The sequence below is a fragment of the Phaethon aethereus genome (assembly GCF_964289735.1).
Source record: "Phaethon aethereus genome assembly, chromosome: 3".
Classification (NCBI taxonomy): Eukaryota; Metazoa; Chordata; class Aves; order Phaethontiformes; family Phaethontidae; genus Phaethon; species Phaethon aethereus.
The window spans coordinates 1,917,230-1,938,189 of NC_138576.1; the positions used below are offsets into that span (position 1 = coordinate 1,917,230).

Genomic DNA, 20,960 nt, shown 5'->3' on the forward strand with positions numbered 1-20,960 from the left:
ACTGGAGGAACCCCCTCAGCCGCCCCCCTCACAGGCTAGGCCAGCGTCTCCTGCCGTGAAGCGACACCGCCCTTCGACACGCGCCGTCGTGAAAACGTCGAACCTCCAGCCGCGCTGCCGGAAAGCGAAGAACAGAGCGGCGGGGGGGGGGGGGGAGGGTGTCGCCGTACTGCACATGCGCACACCGCCGGCGAGGCGGTGCGGTGCCTCCGCCAGCCGCCCGGGGGCGCCGTGGGGAGACCCGGAGCGGGGGAACCCGGTGCGGGGGGGGAGCGCGGAACGGGCGGCAGCATCGCAGCTCCCTCAAGGGGGTGGCGTGTCCCGTGGGGAACCCCCACGCGTGTGTGTGCCGAGGCCCCGCGGGGATGCCTCCCTGCCGGTCCCTCCTTACCGTGTCCGGTGTTAAGTTGAAATCCTCAGCATTCACCGATATTTATCGATATTGCGGCGTCGCCAGCGGGGAGGCCCGAATCCCCCTGAGGCCACCCCCCGCCTTCGGGCCCTGCGCCCGCTCAGCGCTAGGTGGTGGCAAAGTATCGACAGGAGGAGGGGAGAACAAGCTGGATTTTCCTTGGAAAAAGCTAAAATTCCCTCCCCGAGAGGTGCCTGGAGACGTGCGGGCTCCTGGGGGATCACAAGCGGGGTGGAGCTGGGGGCTGCGGTCGACACGCCTGAGGGACGCGATGCCCTCCAGAGGGACCTGGGCAAGCTCGAGGAATGGGCCCATGTGAACCTCATGAGGGTCAACAAGGCCAAGTGCAGGGTCCTGCCCCTGGGTCAGGGCAACCCCTGGTATCAGCACAGGCTGGGGGTGAAGGGATGGAGAGCAGCCCCATGGAGAAGCACTTGGGGGTCCCGGTGGGTAAAAAGCTGGACAGGAGCCGGCAACGTGCGCTCGCAGCCCAGAAGCCACCCGTGTCCTGGGCTGCCCCCAAAGCCGCGTGGCCAGCAGGGCGAGGGAGGGGATTCTGCCCCTCTGCCCCGCTCTGGGGAGACCCCCCTGCAGTGCTGCGTCCAGCTCTGGAGCCCTCGGCACAGGAGAGACATGGACCTGCTGGAGCGGGGCCAGAGGAGGCCCCAGCGATGCTCCGAGGGCTGGAACAGCTCTGCTGGGAGGACAGGCTGGGAGAGCTGGGGGGCTCAGCCTGGAGCAGAGAAGGCTCCAGGGAGACCTTAGCGCAGCTGCCAGGGCTTGGAGGAGCTGAGGAGAAAGATGTGGACAGACTTTTTAGCAGGGCCTGTTGCGATAGGGCAAGGGGTAATGGTTTTAAACTAAAAGGGGGACAGATTTTGACTAGCTCTAAGGAAGACGTTTTTGGCAAAGAGGTTGGTGAAACCCTGGCCCAGGTTGCCCAGAGAGGTGGTGGATGCCCCATCCCTGGGAACATCCCAGGTCAGGTTGGACAAGGCTCTGAGCAACCTGGTCTAGCTGACAATGTCCCTGCTCACTGCAAGGGGTTGGACTAGATGGCCTATAACGGTCCCTTCCAACCCAAACTATTCTGTGATTCTAAGCAGCTGCAGGTCGGCTGCTCCCACTGTGTGGGTTGGTTTATCAGGCAGCCGGAGCCTGCTCTGGTGCCTGAGGTCAGCAGCCTGGCAGGCAGCTTGTAGCAGGGTGTATGTGTGTGTCCGCTGTGAGACCATCCTGCCTCCCCTGCCTTGCTGGGTGGATTTGGCAGCATCCTGCCTATACAAAGCAAGATCCCAGGATGGAACAGGTTGAAAATATGATTTAGGCCATCTGCTTCCATTGCTACCTTTCTCCTGCCTTCAGGGCTTTTTGGAGATCTGAATTCAGTTTCCTTCCTACAGGATGTGCTGGGAGTGCCCTGCAATGTCTGGACCTGTCTCTACCTGTGATTTAACCTCCCTGGGGGTCTCCCAAGCATTCTGTGCCAACCAGCAATTTATCTGTGGTTTGGAGAGTGGTTGTGCTCAGGATACGGGCTGCACAAACACAAAGCATCTATCCAGACATGTATCATCTGCCATCACCTTTCTCAAACCTATTACAGCAGCTGCTGCGCAGCAAGGGACATTGGAGATGCGGCCACGCAGTCTGTCTAGCCGTGCCCTGCTTTGGGCTGGCTGGGGTATGAAAGCAATTCCTTCCCCTAAATTATTTGGTGGCACACATACAGCATCCATCTGGAGGATGTCTTTGTACGTTGTTAGGGATGGCATGCAGCACAGGACAGGCACAACGCCCGTGCTAGACGCACGATAAGACGATCAGTCTGAGAGCACGCCAGCAGGGACAAGGCGCCTGATTTCAGCCTGATTCCCATACTCTCCTCCCTCCCCTTAATCCACACCCCCCTAAACACAACCTGCACACTGTGTCACTGCCTCCTCATCTCCTCAGCCCTTCATTACGTGAGCTGAGCTGAGCTGTGCTCTCCATGCGTTATCAGCTTCATCCACCTATTACAGCAACTTTTTATCTTGCATTTAGCCACTACCATTAGCTGCTTTCCCTTTACCGCAAGGTCTCCACGCTCTTCGGTAGCCGTCCTTTAACCTATTATAACCCCAATGCCGCTGCTGAGACTTCACTCTCTGAATGTTCTTACTTCCCTGGCAACAGCTCGTGTTCACTTATCTTCCTTCTCGCCACACAAGTTGGATGTTCTCAAAAATCCTCAGTTTTAATCCAACTGTACTCCCACCTGCAACACCCATGAACTTCAGTTACACATATTCCTTTTCCCAAGTTTCTGTTTCTTTAGCTCAGAAGAGCAATAATGAGGAAAACTTAATTTTGTGTACAAAACCAAGCTATAGTACCAAACTTTGCCATTGCTCCCGGCAAGGAACACCAGGTAGATGCAGGTGGAGTTTTGGGCAGAAATGGATGGTAAAGCTTGGGTAAGAAGCTGGCTGGCATGTTTGGGTTTGTTCCCCACATCTAAGCAGGGCTGTAGCCTAAGGCTCACATTCTGATCTTGCTTGTACTGGTGGAATTCAGATGCAGCAATGCTGATTCATTGGCCTCTGGGGTTTAAAAGGTACTTTCAGTTCTTTAATCAAAGGCTGTGGCTAATGGGAGTTGTGCTGGATCTGGAAATGCCAACCAGTGCAGGGAAATGCGCATCTACAAGGAATGGCGAAGGCATAACAACCTTCCTCCGTACTTGTTTAGCAATTTCTTATCAGCGTATCTGGAAGCGCACTATAAAGGTGGGTAAATAACCACCTGTCCCTGCAGATCAGCAGCCTGGGGCACAGACGGCAATACGGCTTGCCTGAGGCCAGCCAGCAGCTCGGTGGCAGAGGCAGGTGATGGAGACTCTGTCTCTCTGTATCTTCTCTCTCCATTTCAGATTCTGACCCATTTTGCGACCTCAGGAATGATTGTAAAGTATGTTGCAAGTACGTACATTTTTATTCTAACAACATAATCAGTAGGAGTTACATCAAGGCATTATATAGGTCTGCTGTTACATCAAGGATAGATGGCTTGGCTTGGTACGCTCCTGGACATTATTGTTCATTATTTTACAGCATCATAAATACAAAAACCTTATAAATCAGAAAAGGCCTAAGCCTTAAAATGTATAGTGAGCATTTAAGGCGCGTGATCTGCTTCAGCGAAGGCATAGTGTCTGCAGTAATGCCCGAGCACTCAGCTCCAAGACCAGTCAGACCCTGGGAGCGTTATGTTTCCGATGAGTATGCTCATTGATGAGAAAAGAAAAACCATTGCTGCAGGGTTACATCATTTCCTTGCATAGCCATTTGCTGTTTGTAACACGGACCTAGCGCTGAACTGCTGCCACAAGAAGCTACATGCTGCCTAACAGAGACAAAAAAAAAATGCAGGAACAACAGTTTGGACTTAAGAAACCAAGGAAACACCCATGAAGCAATCAGTTTAACTTGGTTTCCTGGGGGAAAAGTCTTGTGAGGAGAGATTTGCAATACCAGGGAATGATGCCGATGAATGTTTCAGGTGGGATTTACCACACCTCACTTTAAATGCTCAAAAATTAGCCTTCTTAATCAAAGTTAGTCAGTCTGGTCTCTTCCATAATCAACAGATCCTAAGATATATGAGATAATTGCCATCTGCAAGTTCTTAGTTCAGCTGATCGCTTGAGAGGTGACTGGCTTAGACTTAACTAGCTCCTAGGCCATCATGTTGGTTAAGATGAACTCCCCCTTCCAAGCATACAGAGCAACTAGAAAAATGAAAGAACAAAGTCTGGGAGAGGGAGATGCACTGAGTTACTGAATCATAGAATTGTAGAATCATTAAGGTTGGAAAAGACATTTTAGGTCATCAAGTCCAACCATCAACCCAACATCACCATGCCCACTAAGCATTGATTTGGAGCTGGAATTCACATGGCACTCAACCAAATACCCCAATGGGCAGAATCTCCATCTGGATGCTCTCCCTTCAGTTAAGATCCATGGTGTGGCATGCACGGTGCCTGGTCTTGACAATGGTTAATGTCTCTCGCGCCAAAAAACCTGAAACCTTCAAGTGAGGCAGTGAAGAATAATCTGCTGACAGAGCAGAAGTCTTCTCCTAATCCTTGTGAAGCAGTAGTTGGCATTTTCTCTGAAACATGATTTCTAGTCTATAAATGTTGAGAATTCATGGGCGTACTGTGACTCTTCCTAACATGTGGAAAGGTTCGGTTTTATCCCAGCTCTCTCACTCTGGGATACGATAAGGCAATGAGTTACAGTTGCTGTGCATTCAGTCCCCTTAATGCTGTGCATTCAGTCCCCCTTAAAGACTGCTTTTCATTACATTTACTGGATATTTCCTTAATTGTAGAAAAGACAAATAAAAGCACATGATTTACATTCTCTTAAATAATCAGACTAGTGCCAGCTCCCCACACAGAGCCATGTGCAATGCTGTAATCCAGAGTGTGGAATTTGATTTCCTTCTCACTAACACGATTGAAATGATGGAGTTGCCTTGTTTAACATGAGAAAGAAACTCGGTCTTTAATACAGCCCTCACTAGGTTTTTCTTCAAGCGTTTTCGCTGAGCCTCCTTTCTCCCACATATTAAAGGCTTTTCCTTTGAACGCTGTGGTGCTTTTTTCACAGTCTAGCTGTTTTGGCAGGGGCTGTAGGTTACAGTTGAGGGGACACATTAACATTGGTGGTAAACCACTCACTTTGTAGGGAGGGTACAGTTTCCATCACTCAGGTGGCTGGTAGTCCTCCCTTGTCTTCCACTATACCCTCGGTGCCCACGGAGACAGACAACTTCTGTAATTCACTGGCAAAGCATCACAGAGCAGCTCAGGCCATCGGATGTGCCCCGAGATGTCTGAGCAACACACAGGCAAGCTCACATAAGGTCCAGCAGCTCTAGAAAGGATCTACACAAGTTTCTCCATGGTCAAAAGCCTGGATGAACCCTGCAGAGATTACATACCCAGAAGAAAAAGAGAATATAGCACCAGGTCGAGGGCAGTAGCAACAGGAAACCAGGCTGAGAAGCGCAACAGGAGAACAGACTTAGACTGTACTCCAGTTTGGAAACGGGACATCCCACCTGGAGATCCCAAAGGCTAGCAGGAGTCATTGCACCACGTGCGGTACTTCCCAAAAAAGGTATAAAGCCATTGCTCCAACACCTTTCTATCTAAAGTGGCTGCAAGGCAGTTAAGATTTCTTTTGGACAGCCTAAGTGAGAACAGGCGCCTGACTTCCCTGCCCATTTCTTTGCACTGTATGGTAAGATCAATGAAAAAAGTCTTTTCTAGCAACAGCTGATAAAGAATAAAGCTGGGTCCTTACGAAGGACTCCAAAGCAGCTGTTCTTCACTGAGCACAGCCTTGTGACTCGGGTAACATTGCTGTTGTTTCCACAGTGCCGTGCAGATGAGCTTCTGTTCTGCTGAGCTGAACAATACTCTGGATCCTCCTTTACTCTGTGTCAGATCCTTGGTTAGATGGAGGAATGTGCCAGGGCTGAGCCTCAAACAGTGGAGATGCTAGATGAAAGAGAAATAACGTAAGAATCAGAGTAGTTTAGTTAGAAAATTCAGATTCTAAACATATTTAGGACAGCAACTTGAAGGACGTTGAGGTGCTGGAGCGTGTCCAGAGAAGGGCAGCGGAGCTGGGGAGGGGTCTGGAGCACAAGTCTGATGAGGAGCGGCTGAGGGAACTGGGGGTGTTCAGTCTGGAGAAGAGACGGCTGAGGGGAGCCCTCATCGCTCTCTACAACTGCCTGAAAGGGGGTTGTGGTGAGGTGGGGGTTGGTCTCTTCTCCCAAGTAACCAGCGATAGGACAAGAGAAAATGGCCTCAAGTTGTGCCAGGGGAGGTTTAGATTGGGTATTGGGAAAAATTTCTTCACCGAGAGAGTGGTCAAGCATTGGAACAGGCTGCCCAGGGAGGTGGTGAAGTCACCATCCCTGGAGGTGTTCAAAAAATGTGCAGACGTGGCATTTTGGGACATGGTTTAGTGGGCATGGTGGTGTTGGGTTGATGGTTGGACTTGACGATCTTAGAGGTCTTTTCCAACCTTAATGACTCTGTGATTCTATGACTCAGCCAATCCTTGGGATTTTGGTGGCATTTAATACTTTTACAAATACCTATACAGATCTAGATTGAATGGAAAGACTGTTTCCATTCATCATCTCATTATAGAGAAAATAATTATCAATCAAAACATCTTTGCTTTTCCTGCCCACCTTTCTGACAATCTGCAAATATGCCCTGGTAAATCCCAGCTGGAGCACCATCTAAAGTTAGTACGTTCACCTTGGGAAAAGCCTGGCAGAGATCACAAAGGAGAGGTCACTGAAGGAATCAAGATAGGATTTGTCTCTCTCTGATACAAAAAGTTTATACAGTTTTGCCTTGCAAATTGCAGTCTCTCAGGGGGATAATTTACCTTGGTTGTTTTTATACCACAGCAATGGTGTTTGTAGGTAGCTTGCTTCCCCACTGTCCCTAGCCCTTTCCTCATGCGCCCTTTTAAAATTTCTTACCGTGTAGAAGACAGTGACTGCAGCAGAGGTCAGCCAGGACACTGCACATCCCTGCATGTGCCATCATCCTCCACCTCTACAGCATCGTTAATAACCACTGGTTGGCCAGTTCTCTGCAGGAGCTCCCCTTACTCCATCCCCCACATCCTCTTTGACAACACTAAACCGCACCTCAACAGCAGTTGCAGATTGGTTTGTGGAAGTTAAGAGACTTAAGAAACACCTTCTTCCCATTCCCAGTGCTTCCCGGATGGCAGCAGTCAGAGCTGAGTATCGCATTCCTGTCAGGCTGCAACACTGCTGCCAGACCAGCGGAATTCCCTTAATTGACTGGAAGAACCAATAACGCAGCCAAGGCCCAGAGCCTACAGTTAACTCTTCATGACTTGGCCCCAGTCCAGCATACAACCTTCCTAAGGCTCCGTGCAGGCAATGTGACTTCAGAATGAGGGTCCTACTTTATAGAAACCTTGTATTGCTTTAGAACTATGCAGCACTGTAATAGGTCTTCAAGCCTAATCTTGATGCTTTCCTCTCTTGGCTTTTATGACCGGGATGCATTTACGTACTGCTTCCCACATGAAGCAGTCTTCATGTGTTTTCCTTGGGCCTCATCTTACTCATTCCAGTGCTTTCCCCTATGTATCATACTTCATCTGTGTTTGGATTCTTTCTTTCATCTCCCACAGAAGGATTTGTGATAGCTCATTTGCATTGTGGGTCCTCCTCATGGGTGTTAGCCTATGCACCTGCTAAAAATGCCAGATGCTAGGGAGATCCAGAGGGATGCTGGAGGTCTCCATGTGCTCCATTATCTCTCTTCTAGATGGGATCATCAATAATTACTGGATAGTCGCTGTCCTGTAGGAGCTCCCCTCACTCTACCCCAGTGTTCTCTTTGAAAATCCAAACAGTACCACATCAGAAGCCTCTTTTCCTTTGTTCATTTCAGGTCTTTTACCCACTACCCTTCTCATGCTATTAAAAATAATCAGGGGCCACAAATTGCAATCTTTATGTGGACAGCCTGTTTGTGAACTCATAGGACTTTCACGAAAGTCTGCACAGACATTGTATGCTTCTGAAAAACATCCAATACTTTCCCAGTCAGCTGCAGACACTGACGACCTTCAGGAGGTGCTGGGTATATCAAGAGGTGAGGTCTTCATGAATAGCTACCTAAGCCTAGACTGTAATGACATAAAATTGTTTTTGATTGCGTCAGTCTGCCTCCTTATTTTTGGAAGGCATTCACAGATCAGCTGCTTTCTCAGCTGTTGTCTCCCTGGAGTTGATTGCTTTCTCCAGTAATTTGCTGAATGCTCAGATTCCAACCCAACCAACCATACCCAACTCCTCCTGGCGTCTATCCAGGACTGGGCAGAGTCCATGGACTTCGAACTGAGCCCGCTGTCACTTCTGATCTAAGATCTCTTGCTCTGCCATTGAGTATTAGTGAGTTAAACCCATGTGAAACCATGGCAGTGTTCAATACCACGATGACAGTTGTGACAGACAGGTGGATCTAGCAAGTGCTAGATGTGACGTCTTTGGCCATATGTTCTCTTTTGATGCAGCAAATCACTGTCATCTGGATTCTCACCCTGCAGAATGACTGCCTTCTCCTTCACCTACAGAAATACACTGCCAGCACCATCTCCTTCCCTCTGTGCACTCGATTTGGCTATTGGCAACCTCTACAACAGCCTCCACATGGGACAGGGTAGCATACTAACATGGAGACCTGGTGTTTGTCCTTGTGAAGTCTTTCTTTCCTCTTTCACTTGGTTTTGGCACTGGAGCTCGAACAGGTGCTGGTCGTATCCCGGCGTTCCACTGGGAGCTCTGGGCTAGGGTCTTTGCTGCTGCTTTGGAGGGAAGGTTCCCAGTTGACTGTTGAGTGGCCCAGCTGGGACGAACTGGTGTTTTTGGAACAGACTCAAGATCTGCAGAAAGTGATAGCTAGGAAGAGAAGGCAGTAAGTATCATATCATCCCAGCAGCTTCAGCAGGACTGAAAATGTTGGAGTCCATTGAGAACTTCTATAAATTCTATATATTCTATATACATTCCATATAGAGTCTATAAATTATATTCCTAAATGATATCCCTGAATGATACAAGCATAATCTGAATTATCTGCAGTGACCTGTGCTCTGGTGTAAGTTTACTTTAAGGACAAAAGGACCCAATTAGAAATTGATGCTAGTAAAGCCAAACCCACATTAATTGATTCTCCACATCAATTCATACATTAATGCACAAATTCTCCCCCGTGCGTATGGCTGCGATTGATCCTAGTCTTGCTTGCTGTTTGAAGTCTCGCAGTGTAAAGGATGAAGTTTTTTTTTAACATATTGTTCAGTGAACATTTTATTAAACAGGATAAAAATTAAGCAAAAAAATCCTAACTTAGCAACGCAGCGACTGTTTATTCCTTGAGAAAGATCCCAAATATTCAAAATGCACAGGTTCTGCAGACCAACAGCTTTGGCTTTTTTTTGACTGATACAAATTATTTGGTAAGAATAGCATTAACAAACTGTGGAGTAATCGCTGAGGGGTACTTTGGAAATTTACCCTCTAAGAACAGCCCTGAAACCAGGTGGAACGTAGCACTCATGTACAACGGGTCTGTGACATGGAGACTCCCTGAACGGCCTTGGATGTTGGCAACATCAGGGGCGCCTGGTGTGCTGACTCTGGGAGAGATTACATGGAGGGTGGAGCGGAGTGGAGACCTCGCGGCCACGCTCTGTGAACAGGGGAGTTTAGGGATGCACAGGATGTACATTGATAAGCTGCGCTTACAATGTCCTGGGCCAAAGACCTGTCAACTTTGATGAAGTGCTGTACTTAGAGTGAACTTTGCTAATTATAATATCATTATAATACTAAAACGCACAGCCCTCTCAAAAGCTACCACCCCCCCAAGGTGCGACCCCTCCTCAATGAGTGTGCGCACTGAATTTTTCCTAGTCTCTACCTTTAAACGCGAAGCGAGAGAATTCTGCACCAATCCTGATAAAGGTATGTATGACTAGAGTCACTTAAGCTCCACCTGCGAAGTAAAACACTATAAAATAATGTTTTAAGAGCTGGATGTTAGGGAAGATACCATCGTCATGTACCACTCTAACTTCTGGGATCAGTCGACGGGCTGAGCCTCTCTTCCCCCCCATCGGGACGCTGTTGGGTAAGATTTGAACCCTTGGTCATACCAAGTGCCTTCCCGGGAAACTTAGAAATCTCTATATAGAGTCACTTTACATCTTTTAACGCGTTTATAGCCAAGTAGTGTCCCTCGTAGTTTTAGCATTTGCACGTGCTTTATAGGTAGTGAATTTATCACCGGCAATCCAAAGAACCTGTGAATCTGTTGCTTCAATAAATCGCACTATTGATTGATTCAGCCGTGTGTTCAATAAATCGCACTATTGATTGACTCAGCCGTGTGTGGTCCCTGAACGCGACCGTACCTCTGAGTGCGGCCGTGTTAGTTCAGGAGGTGTCCGGCTGAGCAGGTAGTGTGATGTTAGTAGTGCATCCGGACCCGTGATAGTCCAACAAAGGTGTTGGGCGCGACCAGACTACTAACGGTTGTCCCTGAACGCGACCGTACCTCTGAGTGCGGCCGTGTTAGTTCAGGAGGTGTCCGGCTGAGCAGGTAGTGTGATGTTAGTAGTGCATCCGGACCCGTGATAGTCCAACAAAGGTGTTGGGCGCGACCGGACTACTAACGCTGACTTTGGGCATCACTCAGAACCTAAGCTCAGCCGCCCCCAGTCCCTCTGATATCTGAGGATCGACTGGAAAGCAAGGGGGTTTAGTTTCTGCCAAATTGCTCTGCCTCTTAACGCAACACAAACCCAAGTATTTACATAGCAACTCATTAAAAAGCAATGGGGACAGATAGTCTTATGTGAAACTAGTGTCCGTAGTAAAATGGTTGCACAGAAAAGTCAATGCTGTTTTGCAATTCCTGCCCTCCTGTTTCCCCTTTCCATTATTTGAATTGGCAGCAGTGGCAGATATATGGTGCTTCAGGCCTAATCGTCTAGTTATAAATAAGCAATCCAGCAACTGCTGAATATCAACCTAAAGAAAGGCCAGTGATTATACGACTGCCGAAAGTGGTCCAGGTTCTTAGCAGTACTTGACATGTGACAGAGATGGTGTGAAAAAAGCAGCTGCAGTTTCTTTGTCCTAGCGAGAAAAGCACAGTACCATAGAAGCAGTAGGAGCTGCAGCACGGATCTGACTATTCCTTGCTTTTCATCTCCTGTGGTGTTGGTGGTTCAATTTTAGAGCTCATAGGGACAGATAGGCATAGACTATCAAAGCTTAGGTTTTATAGCACTTATATTTAGGGAGCCTATATAGCCTATATACCAGGCTATATAATTAGGGTGACCTATATAAGCTGAGTTTGAATATGCAAACATTATATTGAGTTATTTTCACTCTTAGGAATAGTCCCATGAAGTTCAATGAGGTTTCTTGTATGAATAAATTAAAATTCAAAATAAGGTTTGCAGAATATAAATATTCACTGGATGGCACCGTGTCTCAGTGCTGAGAGCCCTGGATCTTCATGTGGGCTATACCCACACAGTACATAAATGCATTAATACTCAAAACATCAATTCCCTGTCACTATGTCATAGGAAAATTTACTCCTGACTTCAAATTCTGCAATCTTATTACCTTAGGATATAGGCAGTGAGGGAAGAATGACTGATACTGTCAAAAAGATGTTATTTAGTAAATCCTAAAAATAAGTTCGTAATTAAGGAACAGCTGCGAGGGTGGAGCAGTCTCTCGAACAGAAACAAGCAGACAGCCTGAAAGGCAAAACCAGCCCCTAATTGCTGACATTGCAGTCATTTGCAAAGCTGTCAAAAGCATCAATCAAATTCTTCCTTCCTAATAAAGTATCTGTGAATTTTGACATTTGGCATGAGGCTGCCTATTTTGCTGAGAAGCTGCAGAAGACTCCTCATCGGAAGTCCTCAAGGACTTGTGTAAAGGACACTGATGTGACAGCAGTGACACCTGCAAAGGGACCTGTGGGGCCAGAGCTGAGAAATCACAGCAGGGCAGCGCAGCTCCACCTCAGAGTGAACAGGGGGATGATACAGTGGCCCAAACACGTCCAGGCTGGTAAAAGCTTGGAGAAGTCACCAAACCCGTTGCATTCTTCACTTTTCTTTATATAATTCTGGGACAGTAGCTGCCAAAGGCAATGTGAGCATCAAGGTGGTATAGAAAAGCCATAAAGCCTTGATCCAGCGAAGTGCTTAAAGAGATGGTTAACACTGAAACTAGACATATCCTTAAAGTAAGGCCTTTATCCCTGGATAAAGATAGAGCAGGTATTCCCTCCCCACTGTAGAGGTATGGGGGTTGCATATGCATTCATAAGAAAGAATGTGGTCCTTCATTCAGACACCTAATTAACTTAATTTATTGTAATTTACTATTTATTGTAATTTAGCTAATTCACTTTAATTTATTCAAAAATAAGTGTGAGCCTGGTCACATTTCATGGTGCTGTTTCCATGATTACTAATAAACTCCAAAACCTCACAAGTTTACTAGGAGGAGAACTGATTCACCACATGCAAACATGGAGCCAGTGGATGTAATTCCAGGACTCAGGTCATCACCTTAATTATGTATTTATTCTATTTTGGTGTGCTGTTGTTCAGCCTCCTGAGCTTGGAGCTCCATATAATAGCCCTTTTCACATCTTCATTGTTGGCTGTAATATACTTTATTCTCACTTACTTTCTGCACTTGGATCATTGATCTATTTAAGAGCTTCATTTTAATTTGACTTGATGTTTTCTTGCTTGGGGCACTTGGTCTTTCATCACAGACTATTCTTCTTCTAAGGATTTACTAAAAGATTTGAGCATTAAGCCTCTTTATTTGGACTTGATTAAATAAAAGTCTTTTCACAGGTCTTCATTTCAACAAGCTTTCCCAATGCTACCTTAATAATAAATGAAAATTAATTTTGGATTATTCCTAGCAAGTTATATGTATATATTCTTTTTCTATGCATCAGCCTACCGTAACCTAACCTTTATTGTCACGTAGTGTTGTGGTCATTAATCGCCAGTGTAACAGCAGGCTTATACATCAGAGAATAAGAAACACAGCTCTTCTACTGAAATTTGGACAACTCTAAACTCAAGAGAAATACAAGGCTATTTTCAACGTAAGGGTCTAGGAAAGAGTGACACAGCAACACAGGTTACCATAGAAGCCAGTGCTATCAAGACTGCATAGCACAAAGGCATGGAGCTCTCTTCTGGGCTGATGTCACCAAGGTGTAACCTCATGGGTTTCAGGAGACACTTACCCCTGGATTAGGCTGTCCTAACTGCCTAGGAGGGACCAAGGGGGGATGTCAAGACCTGTCAGGCCTTGGCAGCAGGCAGTGACTTTAAGACTCTTCCCAGGGCTTTTTGTGGGGTGAGAATTCAATACCCACTAACTCTGTCTTAACCCTCAGACATCTGTCTATGAGCATTTTGTGTCAGCTAAATGCTTTCTGGCGGCTATTTGCTACAGGAATAATAAAATCCCTTTTAAACTGTGAGCAGCCAACAGCAGGCGACACACAGATACACACTGCTCAACCCTGTACTGCTGCAGTTTGTAGCAAAAACTCCCACTGATGTGAAGGACGGTTTGGACTTCATGGTGTTTATGCCTTCTTGATTGGGGGTTGCAGGTTAAGTAACTTTGAAGAACATAAAACTTCCTAAAATCTGGGGCAAGAAAATCAAATTGACCTCTTGTTACTCTAAAATAAGATTCTTTCACTTCTGCACCAACAAACAGCTTTAAATTTGAAACAGGAAGCCTTGGAATGAAGCTGTGCAAGGGCGCTCTGATCTAAGGGCTACAGAGAATGGAAATTATAAGACACAGGCTGAATAACTTTAATTATTTTTTCTGTTCTTTAACACTGACTGAATCTATTTCCTTGTAAACAGGGTGTATTTGGGTCAGGAGAATGCCTCCCAATCTCGGGAGACAATGCCTCTCTTTTATGTAAACCTTCTTTAGCTCAACTCACACATGTTCCCTGGCTTTCATGTCTTAGGAAACACGCTTCCAGGTCTGCGAAAACTGCCGATACACTTGTGAGCACGTCCTTCTTCTGGCAGTTATTTGTTGCCATGTCCACAAAAGCTTAGACTCATGATGCTCTCTGGAAGCCTGACTTCCCTGGACTCCTTTTCATGTGAGGATGTCCTATTTTACCAGCGATGAGCACAATGAATCCTCAGTATTAAGACCTTGGGGCTGCTTGCTCAGGCTCAGTGCAATGAACAGAGAATAAACTAACATCAAATTGCAATGATCAAAAGTTGCGAGCACAGAAATTGAAGCTTTGGGAAGAGATGCGACTGTCATAAGAGAATTGATCCCACGCTTTGTAAAGCACGGAAACGGACTGTTGGGATACTGCACGGTAAAAAACTGAGGGAGGAGCAGGTAACAAGGTCACAGTTGCTGTCCGTTTCCCACCGAAGGCAGATGGACTCTGTCTAGGCTGCCATAAGAGATTGCCCCCGGAGCAGCCAGACATGGCGTGCTTTGTGTCCTCCTTCTGCCCAGGTATCTCCCTCAGGGATAGGCAGCAAATGTGCCTGGCAGCATACTTCTAGCAGGAGCAAAGCTTCACAGTTACCTAAGTTAAGTAAAAGCTCTAACATAAAATGTTCCTGGGTGTACCTGACGCCGGGCCCCAGCTGATATAATTACGAGCCAGTGATACTTGCCAGTGATTTTGCCTTCTGGAGCTTATTAGATCCACGACCCGCTCTCTTTTTTTTCTCAGCTGCCTGCCGGCTAAGGTCTGGGGTCTCCCCTCCTCCTTTCTTTCTCCTGCAGAGTAGAACAGAATAGTATTAGCAAGTGCTACAGAGTTGGTTCCCTGGGGTTGAGAAAAAGAAAATCCCTTATGATACTGCCAGCCAAAAAGACATGGTTTAAGATAACACATTTTATCTTGCACCTGGGGCAGACCAAGAGCACACGATCAGATACCATGGCTCAGAGGAGGCTGGTAACTTGCTATTTTTTAAGCTATGATAACTTTATAGCACTCAAACACATGCCCTTAGCTCGAGACTTACTGATTTAAGCTAAATTCACATAACATGTTACATCAGCTTAGGGGAATTCACAAAGAGGCAAGTTTAGCTAAATCAGTTTGAGAGTTTTCAGTTAAGTCTATATAACTTGTTAACATAATTTAGGCTAGAGGACTGCCTCTCCAACAAGTTATTTACTCATTGTTTTTATAGCCAAATAATTCTTGTATATGTTTATGTATATGTGTATGTATATATATATAAATTTATACATAGCTATTAATAAAGTCCATATAATTAACTGGCAGAACAGGAATATTCCAGACTGTGAAAATTAAGTACACCAGAATATAGCCGGTTGTTACATTTTTCCAATATCAGGAGTGAAATCTACACTATGAAGAGGATTTTTTAAGAACTCGGGCAGGTTCATAAACACATTTCCTCTGAAAGTGTTCTTTCCCCTTCCACGCTCAAATTCTGCAGTACAGAAGTAGTGAATTTAGAGAAGTGACTCTGTGCTCTCTGGGTTGGTCTCCCAGCTCCATCGCCAGCATCTCTGGTTCAGTGGGCATGGTGGTGTTGGGTTGATGGTTGGACTTGATGATCTTAAAGGTCTTTTCCAACCTTAATGATTCTATGATTCTGGGCTCCTGGAAGGCATGCTGAAAAGCACATGAGTACAAAATCATGAACATACAGGGTGGAAACAGACTCTAAAAGCAACATTGATCCTTTAAAGAAACAGGGTCACACCATGTAACACACATATCCTCAGAAGCAGCCAACAGTTATTCACCCGTCCCAGACCAGCTGCAGATCAAGAACCATAAAGACTAATCAGAGAAATTATCTCAAATAGAAAATTAAGGAAAACCACAATCTGTTTATAAACACTTCACTAACAGCCAAGAGAGAAAATTGAATCCAAAATACTATTACGGGGACAGAACTGGTCATCTTTAGACAGAACGCAGACCTGGCCTTGTGGTTGGAAATTTAGATATTAACCTGTACTGCTGTATTCTGGCGTCCATGCTCATGATGTCAGAGCATCCCTCTGCAGCAGGTCACCACCACGATCTCACTTCAAGGTCAGGAAATTCCCATCCCTGGAAACAGCCAAGGTCAAACTGGACAGGCTCTGAGCAACCTGCTCTAGTTGCAGATGTCCCTGCTCACTGCAGGGAGTTGGACTAGATGGCCTTTAATGGTCCCTTCCCACCCAAACCCTTCTGTGATTCTATGGTTCTACGAAAACATAAGCAAAAAGGGTGGATTTCTCAAGGCTGCAAAGGAAAAGGGCATCGAGCCGAGATGAGGACAGCAGGTCTCACTCCCGGTGCTGAACTTGCCGTTTCTCTCCTCCCTTAAGGAACATTTCTAATTCCCACAAGCCTAACTGGCAGAGAGTACTGGGCTGGCTATTCAGAAACATGAAAAACAAGTGACAAGCGTTAGGATTCGGAAGGACAGCAAAACACCATGCCCTTCTCACGCAAGCGAGCCCCTTTTTGTCAGAAACCGGGCCCGGGCTGATGACAGAACAATTACTGAAAGTAATTATTTTCTCGTTGGGTAAACATTCCAGTACAATATGCAACTGTTTTTAGAGCCGGCCTATGTCCATAAATTATCTAACTGAATTAGTGCTGGCTTCCAGAAGCCCGAACTAGTTAGGGGGGCAGGAAGGAGCTTGCATTTTGGCTGAGCTGTTGTCATGAGAAGTAGCAGGGCTCTTTCTTGAGGCAGAAGGACACAGTCTTGGCGGGGCTCCAGCACTAGGCTAGAATCGGAATTCATTATTCATGATAAAGTGGGAGGCAAATCTTTTGATTTATTGGCAACAAGCAGCACAAACACCAGAAGCTTTCCAGGAGAACTGTACATGCATGGACTGAAAGAAACGCCTCTCCTGGTCCTTTTTAGGCCGATCAGAGTCCCAGAGAAAATTTGCTAACTTGGTTCCACACTTTAGATAAACATCTTTCACTTCTCCTTTGCACTATTGCTTCATGCCCAAAGAGACAAATCCATCCTTGCTGGTCTCCGTTTTGTTTGTATATAAACAAAAAGCTACCTGGACAATTGAGGCAGAAAACAAACCAGACCTACCAGAAATCACCCTTATGATAAATTGCACACATACATGCAGCAACACTGAGAGTCACAGCTATAATTCTGCCATGGGATTTTGATAACCCCTTCCAGGCAATTTGTAATTCAACTCCTGTCTGTATCTCTTCTCTATCACCTCACCACTCCCTCGACTATGCATCTGATCATTGCTATTAATTTCACTGCTCAGTGACTACGAAGCTTTTCCCACACTATCCCATCTAAACCAAATAACCTCTTGGTGAACACACTCGGGGATCCCTGTCCCGTCTCCTTCATGCTGCAGTGGTGTTGGTCACTGAGGCTCTTGGGTGCTGTTCAGTTTTTATAGTACAAGCTCATGCTTTTTTGAGCAAGTAGCAAAAAAATCTATCAGAAAAAAACCAACAGTCAAGTCTCAGTTATCATCCATATTAGAAATTAACACCATTCTGCCATTTTTTGGGCACTACCCAGCTGTGGCACGGTGTTACAGTTCTTCTCCCCAGTGACATGACGCACCAGCGCTGTCCAGGCCAAATCCTCACCCAATTGCTCTATAGAAATCTATTTATTTGTTTTTCAAAGGTAAATACCCAATTATAGTCTTATAGCCCAAAGTATATATTTTGTGTTACCTCTTTTAGGACTCCCTTCATCTCCACTCCCCTGCATAACTGAGAACTGACTGTAGCTTGTTATGCTTCCCATGTTTCACTTTTTTTGGCTAAGCAAGTTTTCTGCTATGAATTCACAGCAGTATAGTTTTGATACCGTTGTGGAGGGGAGCATGTAGCTAATGACTTCTCTCAAAAGGCCAACAAAGAAACAGATGACAACTCTGCCATTTAAATGACAGTACTTTGGCTGCAGCATGGACACCCTGTTATGAGGAACAGAAGAGTTCTCACGTCTCTTTGGACCAGGAAGGAAGTGTAAGAGTGAGGTCCTGCTCAGAGGAGATTTTAGCCAGGTCCAAGAGCTAGGAAAAAATGTTGTTGTTACCTCTCAGATTCTGCAAAATTTAACTTGACATGAGGCAGATTAACTTTGATTCAAAGAAGTAGCCAGTGACTAGTCTCACACATTGCTTTGATGATGGCGTCAGGAATTCTTTTGATGTGATCTTGTTTATTCACAAAGAATTTTCCACAAGTCCAGTTTTCCTCAGCACAGCAGAACCCAAATGGAAAGAATGGTTTGTTGGCTCACAGCTTTCCAGTCAACCTGCTGGCCTACAAGTGCTCTCTCTAGTCCTTCTCTCTCAGCCATCACTTTGGCTTTCTGCTGCTTTTCTGCAAGTTCTGTTGCATCTTTTCACACATGCTTATGACCTCAAGAAAATACTCATTCCTTTCTATGTGCATTCAAACTACAGCAAAACTCATTTCCTCTCCCCGACTATCTTTGCAAAACCCTGTATTTTGGGAAATCACTCCTATTGTTTTAGGAATCTTATTTTACATAGATTTCATTACTTCTGACATCCATTTTACATGAAGAGTGGTTGTTATGCCTTTGAGCTCCAAGAATTCATCTAATCTGAAGAATAACTATACTTAACTCAGAGATTTTTATCTCGGTTCTCCATTCTACTTTACAACCCTGTACGCTGGTCAGGCGGGGTCTGCCTGAGCCTGTAGGCTGCAGTGAGGTAGATCAACTTGCATAGCTTTCATATGAGACTCTTAGCTCAACTGACTAGACACTCACAGTTGGCTGAGCATGGCCCTCATCAGCCGTCCAAAACAATGCTTGGCATCACAGAGGGGCACTCTGACCACTTGGCCATTGTGCTACCGTTGATAGGCAACCTACACCTGCCCAAGCCACCCATTAGCTGCCGCTGCCACCTCCACCGAAAACCTATGCTTGAAGAACACTCAAGCATGAAAGGTGGTCCTCCTGTTCCTACTGCAGACAGGGAGCCAGGTGAAGTGCTGAAGACCCAATCCCCAGGGAGCCGCCCAGAAGCAAAGGATGGAGGACGCAATATTTAGATGGGACATTAGAAAGCATTTCCTTACTGAGAGGGTTGTCAAACCCTGGAACAGGCTTCCTAGAGAGGTGGTTGATGCCCCAAGTCTGTCCGTGTTTTAAGAGGCATTTGGATAATGCCCTTAATAACATGCTTCAACCTGGTCAGCCCTGAATTGGTAAGGCAGTTGGACTAGATGATCGTTGTAGGTCCCTTTGAGCTGAAATAGTCCCTTCCCTTCCCTTCCCTTCCCTTCCCTTCCCTTCCCTTCCCTTCCCTTCCCTTCCCTTCCCTTCCCTTCCCTTCCCTATCCCTATCCCTATCCCTATCCCTATCCCTATCCCTATCCCTATCCCTATCCCTATCCCTATCCCTATCCCTATCCCTATCCCTATCCCTATCCCTATCCTATTTTATACAGAACCTTAGCAGGAGGACTTCTGGGAAGGAGCTGCAGGGAGGACTCTGTTAGTAATGTGTCCATAGAAAAGAAGCACCAGAATATAATTTTGTGAGTGGGAAGTGGGGTCAGCACCTGAAATGGCACACCTGCGTTGCTGAATAATCATTATAGAGGAGACTACACACTAGCAATTACTTTCAGCTTAAGTGATATTAAAGGGAGATCCTTGATAAACAAGCAAATCTCATAAAATGCATTTCTCTACTTGCAATAATCCTCTATAATTATGGATAAATGCCAGATTTGCTAGAACACTAGGCATTAAAACATTTTCCATTGCACAAATGGATAGAGGCTCAAATCTCACTTAGGAGAAGAAAACAGTCAGTGTGCTTACTGTATCATTAGCAACTCAAAATCATTTGCATCTGGTTGTCAGCTGCATTTATAGCTCAATGCTGGAACAAGTGACTTTTAAACTCTTCAAATGAGTTTTGTCCCACCTTTGACACTAGGTCGTGACCAGCACAAGGGAAGCCTGAACCTCACAGAAACCTTTGGGAGCCACTATGTAGAAATATTTAGCATAACTGAAAGGTACTATCAGGACATCCATTTGCAAGAAGAGGCGCTTTGTCAAAATATTTAGTTAAAAGCCTCAAACAACTCTACCCAAAATGGTGATAGAGTTTGGAAAAATACCGCAGAAAGAGGGTGAGGTGGAAACTGGTAAGCTCTTTGAAGTACTGCAGTATCCTAGGACTAGGGGACGCGGATTAAAAAATGATTCATAAAAGGCTTTTGCTCAGACACTGGGAACTTTATAGAACACCCCGGAGGAGTGGTGGGTCCAGCAAAGTTAATCACATTGAGAAAGAGCCTACGCGAGTGCACTACTGCTTCGCCAAATAATCACTTGGCTGGGGTAATTCATGGGTTGATTGTTGCTGTGCACAGGGCTATCTCAGCTCTATCAGTCATTTACTTAAAGTACAACCTGGATACTTTCAATGTGGCTCAATTGGTTCCCAAGGTTTTTATTGGCACAGTGAAGAGGAATCTTCTCCTCTCTGCACATTCAGTTGGGTGAGAGTCTGTGCAGTCCTTCTCACAGGAACTAGGCAACGGTCAAGCTAATCCATTACCTGTTCACCAAGCCCAGATTAATGACAGTATTACCAGTTTCGCAAGTTACTGCACATCAGCTGAATTGAGGCAACTGCTGTGAGCCCATGAAAAATGAGAGGTGGTATTAACAGAGACTTAAACGGGCAATGGGCCAAACACTGCACACAGGTGACTACCGCAGCGTCCTTGCTATTGCTCCTGCTGATGCTTGTTATTGCACAGAAATTTGACCACAGATCTAAGATTCTGAAAATATCTGAT

The 20,960-nt window shown here is 45.8% G+C and overlaps 1 protein-coding gene across 1 annotated transcript in view; it reads right to left on the minus strand.

Annotated features, from left to right (window-relative positions):
* Positions 1–5,901: 5,901 nt before the first annotated feature.
* Positions 5,902–20,960, minus strand: part of FBXO16 (F-box protein 16) — a gene marked incomplete at both ends in the record, with an annotated part of 33,893 nt that continues 18,834 nt past the window's right edge. Inside the window, 3 exons of the mRNA XM_081997434.1 lie at positions 5,902–5,969; positions 8,713–8,938; positions 14,791–14,884. Of these exons, the coding sequence (XP_081853560.1) occupies positions 5,902–5,969; positions 8,713–8,938; positions 14,791–14,884 (388 nt within the window). The remainder of the gene's footprint in view (positions 5,970–8,712; positions 8,939–14,790; positions 14,885–20,960) is intronic.